This window comes from Geotrypetes seraphini, chromosome 2, assembly GCF_902459505.1.
Source record: "Geotrypetes seraphini chromosome 2, aGeoSer1.1, whole genome shotgun sequence".
In the NCBI taxonomy this organism is placed as follows: domain Eukaryota; kingdom Metazoa; phylum Chordata; class Amphibia; order Gymnophiona; family Dermophiidae; genus Geotrypetes; species Geotrypetes seraphini.
Genome location: NC_047085.1, coordinates 191,620,247 through 191,634,212, shown reverse-complemented (window position 1 = coordinate 191,634,212; position 13,966 = coordinate 191,620,247). Strand labels below are relative to the sequence as shown.

The 13,966-nt window shown below is 42.3% G+C and overlaps 1 protein-coding gene across 5 annotated transcripts in view; it reads left to right on the top strand.

Annotated features, from left to right (window-relative positions):
• KDM1B (lysine demethylase 1B) overlaps nucleotides 1–13,966 on the top strand; it is a 122,463-nt gene that overhangs the window by 86,976 nt on the left and 21,521 nt on the right. For all 5 annotated transcript variants that reach the window (XM_033934580.1, XM_033934581.1, XM_033934579.1 and 2 more), the window contains 3 exons: nucleotides 798–872; nucleotides 4,221–4,337; nucleotides 4,551–4,676. In XM_033934580.1, coding sequence (XP_033790471.1) covers nucleotides 798–872; nucleotides 4,221–4,337; nucleotides 4,551–4,676 — 318 coding nt within the window. The remainder of the gene's footprint in view (nucleotides 1–797; nucleotides 873–4,220; nucleotides 4,338–4,550; nucleotides 4,677–13,966) is intronic.

The following is a 13,966-nucleotide window of genomic DNA, read 5'->3' as shown; positions in this document are numbered from 1 at the left end:
TTTATAAAAATATGACTTTAGGTAGCCTGACCATGGACATTATGATGAGAGAATTGTTTCCAAATCACAGTCTGATCACTTTTAAAACTTGAATTTAGGATATTTAACAAGAAGGGATTCAGGATTTTTAATATTTTATTTTACATTTTTATCTGCAGTAGCTCAATTATGGAAACATAGTCTAACATTTAATCTTGTGACCTTTATCTTCTGTTAAAATCAGGATCCAAAGAACCATCTAAGAAGTTACCTTTATGGTAGATTTTAATGATCTTTTTTAAGGAGGGCCTTTACTTTTATTTCAAATGTTGGAAAGAAGGAAATAAATGTTAACATTACCACATATGACATTTAATGGCTATGTGGGGCATTTTCTTTCTAAGAAATTTTTTAAATAAATATGATAATTACACTTGCCAATTAGAAGGCAGTTCAGAATCAATTTTGGGGAAATTTGCTTTTAGTACTGTATCATATTTCAGAATGTTAAACATACCCAGAATGTCCAATATGGTTATGGGCATTATCTTTCTTTGTGGCCCACACATTCAGCATGCTTGAAATAATGTCTTTTATAACCATATAAGTTTTGTGGTGCATTTCTGCATTCCCTTCCCATCCCTTCTTTAATAAGGTAACTAAAGTAATATTTTATTATAATTAATGCAGTGAGGGCGCGCTGAACTTTCTCTCATCTCATTAACATACTTGATAATATGTGTCATTTGTCACTAGCCCTTTCCTCAGTGCACCTTGGAATTTCTCACATTGCCACACTGATATTTTTTGTTGTCTAGGTGCAAAATATTGATTACTCAGGAGAAGTAGTCCGGGTCACTAGTACAGATGGAACTGTGTGGACTGCACGTAAGGTAAACTGAAAAATTATTTTTTTTTTTTTAGAGGAGAGGGCAGAGAGGGAAGGGGGAGGTTCTTATTTGATTTCTAGAGAGTAGTTTTTGTGACAAGGGCTCTCGCTGCTGGAAACACTTCTCGCAGTTTGCTTACATCTATAATATATTGCCTAAAGAAAGGGTATTTTTGAACTGAGTAGGCAAACATAAATACCGGTAGTAAAGCTGCATATATGGAAAGGCTGACGAAAACCCAGATCATGAGGGTTTGTTTAGAAAAGTGTTTGTCATAAGATGAATTTTTCCCAAAGATTTTCTTTTCCCTATATGCTGCTGAGGCATCTGATTTACACTAGCAGTAATTGAGCAGTGTTACCAGTATGTCCCTTTCTCTCATGATACAGAACAGTTTAAATCACATGTAGTGCTGCAGCATAAAGAGGCTGCCCTTACTGGGAGTAGAGACCCTATTTTACTGCTCCTGTGAAGGTACATAAGCATAAGCATCGATGTACTGGGACAGACTGAATGTCCATCAAGCCCAGTAATTGTTTGGTTTGGGGGGTTCACTAGAGGAATTCTTGACCCTTTGCTTCCAAGTTCTAAGAAACACCAAGGAATGGCAGCCAAAAACACAAAAGTAAGGTTACAGTAATAAGGTCTTATGGAGATCTTAGGGATCTGCTAACTTAGTCAGTATTCCAACTAAGAATCTCTCAGAGCCCCAGGTGGTAATCCATTTTTATTGGCTTCATGACATCATCTCATTCATTATTAAACATATGTAGTTAGTACAATTTCCAATCAAGTCTCAAGCTCCAAAATATCATCCAATTACAAATTGCATATTTCAGCAATGTACTTTTGTTAGTTTCAATCATATGGTTTCTTATCGACTATATTTAATTTAATTTAATTCTTATATACCGCTAATAACCGTGAGATTTCTAAGCGGTTTACAATACAGAATACATTGAAGATAGAATAAAATAAAAATTATTAAAAGATAGTTACTTGGAAATTCCCTTTTTCATTAATATTTCATTAATAGTTTCCAATACATTTGCAGGTTAAAAATATGTTAGTTGCTTAATTCTTATAAAAGTTTAAGTTTCACTTCATCTTCATTGTACTTCTTGTCAGGGGCAGTCTGACCTCTAGTTTGACCACAATTCTGCTATTCTATGAGCTATTTATGACTTTTTCCTTAGCCTGTTGCTGAGATATCAACTGCCATATACCCAGCATTTTGTTTTCCAGACTTCAGCCCCTTGACCAGTACCAGATATTCCTGCCCAGTAACAGACACTTCTGCTTTTTATTGTAATACCTTTCCTTTAGAACACAGCAGCGGTAGCAAGTATATAACTTCCTGATAACTGCTGAATGCAAGCTTTCTGTTAAACTGAAGCAATATTCTTCTACTGGTAATACCAAATTAATGCACTTTGCTATAATATATCTTCTGTCTCTCTGCTTCACCTTCCCCAGCAACCATTTCTATTTCTCTTCTAAGTCTCTCAAGTGTATTAGACAAAGGGTACCTCATGTGGGGATGTCCCCTCCCATGCCCCTTCATAATCTGTTTCCCAAAGTGGCCATTCCAGTTCACAGGTTTGTGGCTGGAGCACAGAAGAGTAAAACAGATTTTAAGCTGCTTATCCTAGGAATAAGCAGTGGATTTTCCCAAGTTCACTTTAAGGTGAAATCAATTTTTATTGAACAAGCAGAGAAATACACAGAAGTCGTTACAGAAGAAACAAGAAATGTTCAACAGGTTTTGATACAGCAATTATTCCTATCACAGTATTTCCCCCAAGTCCACTTTAATAAAGGCTTATGGACTCTCATGCAAACTTTTAAAAATCTTCTTTTTATAAAAACCTTCTTTTTTAAAAAAAACCTCCTAAGCTAACTATTTTTACCACATTTTCTGGCAATGAATTCCAGAGCTTAATTGCATGTTGAATGAAGATAGTAGCTTCATTGCATGCTCCCTAGTCCTAACCCCCCCCCCCACACACATCCCCACCAAACAAACTGGAACCAATGAAGTGTTTTTAATGCAAGGGTATTATGCACTGATTTAGAAGTTCCAGTAATTACCATATATACTCAAATATAAATCGATCCGAGTATAAGACAAGGAACCCTTTTCTCCCCCAAAATGGAGGAAAAAAGGTTAACTCGAATATAAGATGGGGGGGGTGTTAATATTCATGTGCACTGCCTCCCTCACTTCCTCCTCTGCCAGGCTCTGCACCCAGCCCCCCTCCCTGCACTATACCCTGTCCACTGGCCCAAAAATGGGGTCTGGTATTATATTTGGGTCAGCACCTACCTGCCCGCCTCCTAGACTTGTTACAGGCCTCTGCCGGCCTGCCGTATGACCTGGTGGGCCGGGACAGGAGGGATCCCTCCTGTCCTGGTCGACTCATGAATTTTTTTATACCTCCCTCCCGCTCCTCCCCCCCCCCACGACAAACCTTTTGGAATCCCTGTTGGTCCAGTGGTGTGCTGGGCAGAAATGAGCTTTCCACGCTCCTGCACTGCGCTGAGCCCCTCCCTGAATTGTCGCCTCCTTGCGACCCAGCGGTGTACCAGGCATGAGCGAGCTTTTTGCGCTCCTGCCCGGCCCTGAGCCGCTCCTTGAATGGCTGTTGCCCATGATAACTAGTGACAGACAATCAATGAGTGGCTTAGCGCTGGACAGGAGCACACTCCTGCCCTGTACACTGATGGACCATAAGAACTCTCAGCAGCCATTCAGAGAGGCTCAGCATGGGGCAAGAGCACAGAAAACTCGTTCCTGCCTGGTACACCGCTGGACCACCAGGGATTTAAAAAGATACGGGAGGGAGGTAAAAAAAATGTCACAGTTGACCGGGACAGGAGACGAGAGGGATCCCTCCTTTCCTGGTCCACCAGGTCATATGGCAGGCCGGTAGAGGTCTGGAACAAGTCCGGGAGGAGGGCAGGTGGGTACTGACCCAAATATAAGATTAGACCCCCATTTTTTTTGACCCCAAAATCTCATCTTATATTTGAGTATATACGGTAATCTCACCACAGCATTCTCAATAACCTTCATGAAGACGTTCAGTAATGTATGTTAACATTGCATTACTTGAACCACACATTAATGCATGTTAGTAAATGAGGTCCTAAGTTTGTAACTAAGGATTAAATGATTTGCACAAGATCATGAGGTATGATAAGATTTGAACCCTGGCTTTTCTGATTCCCAATTTGCTGTTCTAACCATTAGATGACCACTTTATTCATGTGTGGATTCAAAAAAGGTTTGCTGTTTGGGGCAATAACCATAAACTATTTCTAGTAATCCATTATTTCTTGTTTTAATAGGTTTTAGTTACTGTACCACTTGCACTGCTTCAGAAAAATGTCATACAATTTAATCCACTGCTGCCTGAGAGAAAGCTGAAGGCTATTAACAGTTTAGGAGCAGGAGTTATTGAAAAGGTAGGTAGAACACATTTCTGCTTGTTTGTGAAAGGAGGAAGAGACATTGCTGTAATAGATTTGAGGGGAAAAGCAGAGAAGATTCATAGAGTGCATTACTTAAATGTCTGTTTTATAAACTTCTCTTAGCAGGAGATTTTTGTTACTAGAATTCAGTAAGTAAAAGGTTTAATGCATTTTCAGTGTGCTTTCTGTGTTTCTTTTCTCCTATAGGTTGTTTTGAATTTCCCATATAGATTTTGGGATAGCAAAATTCAAGGAGCAGATTTTTTTGGTCACATACCTCCTAATTCCAACAAACGTGGCTTATTTGGTATGTTCTACGACATGGATCCACAGGTGTGTATGTTGTGGATGAGCATGCTTCTTCTCCACATTACTGCAGTTACAAACTACTGGAAATTGGAAGTTTTATATTTTATGAAAATGATAACAATAAATATTTTTACAGGAACGCAAGTATCCCATGAAGTTATAGTTCCCTGTAGCACCACTCATCCTTGGTATAGCTAGTGGGGAACCCCAAGCCCCACTAGCTAAAGACATCCTCTACCAGAAGCCCTGGATCTTGTCAACACTGAGGAAGTTGGTGGTGTGCTTCCATCCACCAAAGCAAGTACCTATTTGCGCATGCTCAGATCATGAGCATGAACTTGAGCATTCATGATATGGGAGAATGCAGGCATTAGCAGATGGAAGTGTTATTACCAACTTCCTCTTTGGGTTTTGGCCAGGTATTAGTGACCTGGATTGGCCACCATGAGAATGGGCTACAGGGCATGATGGACCATTGGTCTGACCCAGAAAGACTGTTCTTATGTGTTCACATGGCCTAGGGAGTTTCCAATGAAGGATATTTTTAGCTGGTGGGGTTTGAGGATCCCCACTAGCCAAGGTATTTCTCATGCTGGAGGTGGGAGGTGCATTAGCCCTCCCAGAAATTCACCTCTGGCTATTTTACTAAATTAATCACATGGGATTCTGACAGGTAGATGGAGCATGTTTCCAAGAACATCATAATTATTGAAAGCAAAATGTTCCAAATTCAGGCAAACCTGATATTTAAACCAATTTTAAGGCAGGACAAAATCAGCTTGTGGAAAGATTTGCTGTTAAGTTTGCCGTGTTTCAGAATGCTGAATATCCTTTTTTTATTTATTTCTTTATTAAGTTTTCATATAATTCACAAGATATTCTTGCTTAAGAAAAACAGAAGAGAAATAACATTAAATTAAATCTCCAAGGTAATCAATTAAACTTCATTAGACCACAATTAAATCATGGGAGATATCCTGAATATAGTGAAGAGAAACTAATAACAATGAAAGTAAAAGTAAAATAGAATAGGCCTAACAGTGAATTCCTGATAAATAAATAATTGTTCATTTAACATTAAACACTACCTGTAGACAGCTTCTTCATATCAAGAAAAGTTTGCAATTGTTCTGGAATACAGAAAACATATTTAACTCCAAGGTATTTTATTAAACATTTACAGGGATAGGCTAATAAGAAAGTTGCTCCCAGTGTCACTGTTTCAGTTCTCATAGTCAAGAAAATTTTTCATCTTTCTTGTGTCTGCCTTGCGACGTCTGGGTAGATCCAAACTCTTTCCTCCAGAAATAGCATTTGTGAATTTGGGAAATATAAACGTAAAAGTGCATTTGCATCTTGCTCAAAAACAAAGGAAAATAATAAGGTGGATCACTCCGTGGTATCTGAAATTGAAGTTTCAAGTAGTTCTGTAAGGTTCAATGGTCCCGTAAGTTCACAGCATCTATTTCTTCCTCAGGAGTGACTCCCATTTCCTTTTTAAGAGGTATATAATATATACGGTTAATTGGAGGTATAAGCTCTGGAGAATTTTTCAAAATTTCAGCAAGGTATTTTTTGAACACATCTATAGGGGGGCAATACCAATGATCTCGGAAAATTAAGTAGACGTACATTCATATGTGTCAGTTTTGTTAGTGGCCCACCCAATATTAGGTGGTAGGGGTTAAGTGCGAGGCGTACTGACAAACGCCTGGTCCCAGATTCAGTTCCCTCACTGAAGTTTCACCAGGAAGTAGAATCAAATAATAGGCACAGCCAGAGGTGATTGCATAAAGAATATATTATAGAAATAGGCTTACAGAAAAGCAATATTTATAAGCATTACAATTAAGCATTACAATTAAGTAGAGAGCAAAGCAGTTTCCCTGCCTTACATAGTCCAGAAGGAAGTGTGAAGTTCCAGGGAAAGGCAGAGAGAGAGAGAAAAGGGGGATGGTCTAAGCTTCGTGTTCCATAGATAAAGGGAAGGATAGACAGAGAAAGAGAGGGAGAGCCAAGACACCTCTCCTCCAGAGATAGAAAGATAGATTGATAGAGCAGAGAGGAGGCTTTTATACCTTGGAATCTTATTCTGAATATAGAAATTATTGTATGTCCCAGTATCTTTCTGTTTAGAATTTGTAAACTGTTTGAAACAATGGTTAATTTAATTGATAAAGGAGGATGTAATACTTGCAGGCATGGTGATGGGATTAGTCTCTGGCTTCTTTGTTCTTGATCTGTGCACCCTCTTAATCAGACATTAACACCTTTTAACTAGTCATGATTCAATCAGGGCTACTTAAAACATATCAGGGATACTTAAAACCGTCTCCCTGCTCTCAGGGTCTATCTGCATTCACATGCCAGAGTCAGATTGATATAATTTCCCATAGGCCTTCGCTGACATAAGTACCGTATTTTCACGCATATAACGCGCGCGTTATACGCGTTTTTACCTACCGCGCATACCCCTCGTGCGTTATACACGTGAGCACGGTATACAAAATTTTTTTTACATAGTTCCCACCCCGCCCGACGCCCGATTCACCCCCCCCAGCAGGACCGCTCGCACCCCCACCCCGAACGACCGCTCGCACGCACTCCCACCCGCACCCGCATCCACGATCGGAGCAAGAGGGAGCCCAAGCCCTCTTGCCCGGCCGACTCCCCAACTCCCTGACAATATCGGGCCAGGAGGGAGCCCAAACCCTCCTGGCCACGGTGACCCCCTACCCCCACCCCGCACTACATTACGGGCAGGAGGGATCCCAGGCCCTCCTGCCCTCGACGCAAACCCCCCTCCCTCCAATGACCGCCCCCCCCAAGAACCTCCGACCGCCCCCCCAGCCGACCCGCGACCCCCCTGGCCGACCCCCACGACACCCCCACCCCCCTTCCCCGTACCTTTGGTAGTTGGCCGGACAGACGGGAGCCAAACCCGCCTGTCCAGCAGGCAGCCAACGACGAAATGAGGCCGGATTGGCCCATCCGTCCCAAAGCTCCGCCTATTGGTGGGGCCTAAGGTGCGTGGGCCAATCAGAATAGGCCCTGGAGCCTTAGGTCCCACCTGGGGGCGCGGCCTGAGGCACATGGGCCCAACCCGACCATGTGCCTCAGGCCGCGCCCCCAGGTGGGACCTAAGGCTCCAGGGCCTATTCTGATTGGCCCACGCGCCTTAGGCCCCACCAGTAGGCGGAGCTTTGGGACAGATGGGCCAATCCGGCCTCATTCCGTCGTTGGCTGCCTGCCGGACAGGCGGGTTTGGCTCCCATCTGTCCGGCCAACTACCAAAGGTACGGGGAAGGGGGGTGGGGGTGTCGTGGGGGTCAGCCAGGGGGGTCGCGGGTCGGCTGGGGGGGCGGTCGGAGGTTCTTGGGGGGGGCGGTCATTGGAGGGAGGGGGGTTTGCGTCGAGGGCAGGAGGGCCTGGGATCCCTCCTGCCCGTAATGTAGTGCGGGGTGGGGGTAGGGGGTCGCCGTGGCCAGGAGGGTTTGGGCTCCCTTCTGGCCCGATATTGTCGGGGAGTCGGCGGTCCTTCGGGGTGGGGGTGCGAGTGGTCCTGCCGGGGGTGGGGGGGATGTATCGGACGTCGGGGCAGTGCACGGAAAGTCAGGGAGAGTGAACGGAGAGTCGGGACAGTGCACGGAGAGTCGGGGAGGGCGAAAGGAGAGTCGGGGTGGCCAGAGGAGAGTCGGGGGAGGCGAAAGGACAGTCGGGCTGCATGCGCGGTATACAAAAGTTTTTGTACATAAAAGCGTGGTTTCTGCGCGCTATACCCGTGTGCGCGTTTTACACGGGTGCGCGTTATCTGCGTGAAAATACGGTAATGCCAACTAAGAATGCTGAATGGTAGCGATAGCTAGGCTGACATCTCCCATATTTTTTTTATTTTTATTTTTATTCTTTGAAATGAAGGGAAGCTTGTGGTACCCTCGCTTACCTCCAACAGTATGTCCCCTGTCCTGCAGAATCTCCAAGCTATGAAGATAGGTTGTATAGTCCGTAAACAGTTCCCATTATGAGTTCAAACCTCTGTCTTAGGTTGTATAGGCCATGATGTGGGCGGGGACCCCAATATGCTTATATCTTACCCGTCGTTGAGCGAATGAATGGTGCATAAGGGATGCAGGAAGCTTTTTCAGGAGGTTCAGGTATAAAGGTAACAAGATGTCATGAGAGAGTATGGGATAATATTATGTCTAACCCTGGTAAGGCAATGCAATAGGCCATGCCAAATTAAAACCAAATTAGCCAAATTAGCAAGTGTCAGAGAAGATACTGGAAATACACGTATAACTGCCTTAAAAGTTAGAAGGAACTTTGTATGATATGCGTTGTAAAGAAATGTACATGTGTTTCACTTTACAGCAAAGGGAAATCATAATAATACATAGCAAAAATTGTACAATAATTAAGATAATGATAGGGTGAATTAAAACATTAAATACATGGTTTGCAGTGGGCGAATACCCAAAGAAAAGTTCCCAAACTGAGACATGAGCGTCTCGTAGTAAATTTTGAGCAGTTTGTGCAATCTGTCCATTTTCAAAAGTGATAGTATGATTCATTTCTTTGGAGGTTTTCTTAAGTTGTTCAATGTAAGTATGGAGTTCAGTAAAGTTCATCAGCTTTTGAAATGTCTCATTCCCCATACCAAGAGGTAGTGGATGCACAGCATATGAAATAAAGTCTGGAATGTCCATAGAATCATTAGTAACCAGAGGTGTGGAGTAGGTTGTCCCATTAAGGGTGATGGAGGACAGAGGTGAATGACTACACCAGGTATTGTTCAGTAAATAAGTTGAACTGTACAGCAATGCATTCTTAGGAAGGTGGCTGTCATGAATCCGGGGATCCAAGGAACAGGAAACGTTTTGTGGAAAGAATAGGTGAAAACAAAAATGTCCAGCTCCAAGGTAGTACAACGTGTGTGAAGAAGTAGAGGAGTAGGAGAGCTTTGCGGATAGGGAGCAGGAAGCTGAATGAGTCCAGCAGGAACCGGCAGTCTCTTTAAACTGGTGAGATTCACACTTGAAATGAAATGATGTTTGCACAGGATCTGTCAGTCACTGGAAACTAGTGGTGTTCACCCTTGAGATGAAATGATGTTTGTGCATACAGGGAGGGATTTGAAAAGAGTCCTGATATCATTCAGCAGCTGTACTCCAGTGTGATCCAAATAAGAGATAGAAAACGAGAGAGAAACCATGTTGCCTGTACTGAATGTATAGAGAGAGAGAGAGACCAGGTTGCCTGTACTGAATGTGGCAACATGTAACAATATTAATGCATTTACTCGGTATAGTTATGGCAAAAAAGAGACAATATGCAGGTACTTAGGTTCTTAATCAGACATTCCAAAAAGATATGTTTTTATGTGCTGCATATAGCTATTATGGCACTTCAGAGAGACCATAATTCTATACTGAATGTATATATAAAAAAAATTATGTCAGAAAGGTGTACTGAATCTAATGAGGAGCATAGAATAAACACGGTATAAAGTGAAACCTTTACTTAAAAATATAACCCCTAACTAAGCTACATTTAGGATATGAAACAATAGGTAAAAAGAACATTGCTCAATTGGGCTAGTTAAAAAAAAAAAATGGGGAAAAGAGCTCTAGAAATGGCCAATGTTATGTATCCTGGAGTACCCCCTAAACTAAAACAAATAGACAAAAGACAGACTACATGGCATAAACAACATAAAACACAAATTTTGAGGCGTAAGGCTATTCTTCCCTCTGTCAAGTGTTCAGGGCTGAATTTAACTCTGCAAATAAACACATTGTTATAGAAAAGAAAAAAAAAAAACCCAGCAAAGATGAACACCTGAGTAGTACAAATAATGCATATCATAACCATCTCATATTCAGAAAAGGTACAAAGCTAATATCTTCTTTGGAACGTCTCTATCTCTGCAGTGATAAAGAGGAACCTTGGAAAACACTAGAAATATCTTTGTGCCAAAACTGGTCTGGGATGGCTATGTATATATCCGAACTGCTGCTAAGAAAAAGAAAAAACATTTCAAATTAGCAGCATCCTCAAGGTCACTTAAAACAAACTTTGTCCATGTTCCATTCAAGCCGACCTGGACCACATGTCTGCCACCTGGGTCCCACTGCACTCGGAGGAGTGGGCACTGCGGTGCAGAAGTCAGGTGCAGGCTAGATTTGTCTTCTTTTGTCTGCATTGTTGTGTCCTGGCATTCAGAGGCAAGGGGCAAATTCCGAAAAGCATTAGTCATGTCTAGGACAGAGAAAAATGCACATTTAAGGTTAAATTTCACAGTAATGTCAAGAGTAAGAGGCTGCCCCTTGTGCTGCAGGCTTTGAAATCTTAGTTAGGGCCCGAGAGTGTATAGGGAGCCTGAATGAGCCCCCTGGTTTGACCACTGGCCATGCTGGAGAATTGCAGGTGGAAGAGATAGGTCTGATCAGACCCCTCTCCTCTAGTACCTGTACAATCTGAGTTACTTGTTCTATGGCTTGATGAGGTACTGGATATTGCTTTTGTGGTGGGGGGTCATCACCCTCTAACAGAATTTCAGTTTGCATTCTCCCACAATCTAGTTTGTCTTGTGCCCAAACTGGAATATCTGCCACCTCTAAGGGAATTCCACTAAGGTCATGTAGCTGAGCTGCCTTAGTGCACTGAGTAGCTAATTGCATGGGAATGACCTCATGAACTAAAGTTTTAGAAGCATTTGGGCTTCCTGTACCTTGCCACAATGTAAGGTTAGCCATATCGACAACCAGGTCTAACTGGTTGAGGACATCAATTCCCAGTATTTCTTTGTCTGTACTCACTATAGTGGGGGCAGTAATTTCTAAAATGTCCTGGCTCTGTTCATTTTGAACCGGGATGCCCCATTTCACAGGGATACCAACACATTTTGAAGCTGTGTCATTTATACCCTGAATCTCATACATTTCTACATTTTTCTGATCTCCAGTAGGAGGCGCTCTGCTTGTAAAACTGATTCCAGCCCCTGTATCAATCAAAGTGAATTTATCCTGACCCTCTATGGTAGTATTAACATTGGGGCGGCCGCAAGTGTCCAAAATCAAAGGTGCCACATATCTCAAGCTGAATTCTGAGTCTGACTTCTTTCCCTTATCCTGCGTCTCCAAAAGTGAGTCCACAGGTAAGCGAAAGGAGTCTGGCTGGGCTGTGAAGGCCTGAGTCACCTTGGCATTCGGACACAGAGAGTCAGGACATCCCTATGAACTAGCACTGTTGTTCCTAGCTGTCAAATCACTTTTTACCCTGTCCAATTCTATCTGCATTGTGCAACGATCCTGTTCCCATTTCATTTTCTCTTTTTCTAATTTTTCCTTTTGGTCTCTGAGTTCATGGAAGGGAATATAAGTGGAGGAATTTCTGTAACTATCTCTGACATGCCCTCTATTTCCTGTGTGTGGTGTTTTATTGTATTGGGGTGCTCCCTCAGCACGCCACCTTCTAGCTTCTGAAACTGAAATAATTTGAGCTGGCTGGGTCTTCCACACAGACCCAAATCTGAGCAGTAAAGTGTCAAAAGGTGTAGTTTTAGGGTCCTCCGAGAACAACAGAAGGTGTTTAGTAATCTCGGGAGATAATAATTCTAATAGGAATTCTTTATGTTCTCTCTGACCGTAATCTGAGGAAATGGGCTAATGTTCATGTTCGTTAAGTACCGCGTTGATTACCCAAACTCTATATGCCAACTGCTCTGGTGTATCAGTTGGCAGGGGTGAAAGAGTTCTAAGTACTTGCAAAGAGGTGCAGCGAAATAATTGTTCGATGCCCATCAAAATGATCCAGAACACTGCTGTCTGCCTCATATTCGGCCTGAAAAAATGGGAACACATCACCTCTTTCTACCACAAACTCCATTGGCTGCCATTAGAATCCAGAGTCCTATTCAAATTCGCCTGCTTCTGCTATAAAACAGTATTTGGTTTATCCCCAAGCTACATCATCCCTCACTTCGCCCTGAATCACAGCATCAAGGACTCCCGCAGAATCCAACTCTTCGCCTACCCCTCCCTTAAACTTTGCCACTCTAAAAAAATTCCTCGACAAAACCCTCGCCTTCCAAGCCACTAAGCTAAACTCATGGTTATCCCAAATGGCCCTCCAGGCCCCCAACTACCTCGGCTTTAGAAAACTAATCAAAACCCGCCTCTTCCAAGACCAGGATCCCAACGCCCCTTCTATCTAACAACCCCTCTCCCCTCTACATCCTTCCCTCACCCCCCCCTGGCAACTTTGATCAATTTGTTATTGAACCGCTTGTAACCCCGCTCAACTGATGTAAACCACTTGTAACCTTGTTTAATTGATGTGAACTGCCTAGAACTCTTCCGGGTATGGCGGGATACAAAAATAAAGTTATTATTATTATTATTATTATCTTTACAAATTGGTATGGATGAACAAGAGATCCAAATTTATAATAATGTGGACCCAGGGCTAGGTGCATAAGCTTATCAAAATCTGCATTGTTCCTTTTGTATTTCCCTAGACCCCAGTGAATCAGTATGTCAGTAGCCCATTTGCACCATTCATTTATGTTAAAAGGCATAGGGCCCACTTTCTCCACTATTCTTTCAATGTCACTGTCCTTCATATGTCCCTGCAGTACTACTGTTACTGGAGCTGTGTCACTTATAGGGGTACTATTGGTATTGCTATGGCCTGGTAATGAATTTTCCTCATCTTCATTTGTGGGTTCTTTTTCCTGTTCTACATCTGTAGCTAGTTTACCTTTTCTCTGACCTGCTACAAAAACAGTATTCTTTTTCTCTATAAACTGACTACATGGATTATATGGTGATGGTGGAAATGGTGCAGACGGCAGAATCTGTGAGGAGACAGCATTAACCTGTCCCTGTGAGGCACATTTTGATTTTAAATACTTTAATTCTGCCTTGGCCTCTTCTAATTGTTCATTTACAGCTAAAAAGGAATTTGTAGCTTGAACAATTTGGGTTCTTAGCATGGATATATTAATTTGTGCCTCATCTAAGTCTTTGGACAGCTGATGGCACTGAGTGTTCAAGTCAGTATTTTCTTGTCTTAGGCTAATAACTCCTCTACATAGCCCCTGAATGAAAAGGCATTTTTGTTTATTTGTTTTCTTTCTAAACTCCTGAGAATGCGAAACCATTTGTTTCTGAATATCGTGCCATGTGTGTTCAGGAAAATTACCCTGATATGGACCCCCTTTCTTGTCAAAATATTTGTGTACAATATCTGTGAGTTTTTGAAAATCAAAAGGGTTCATATTTGAGGCTGCAGAAGTCTGCCTTGGTTCGTGG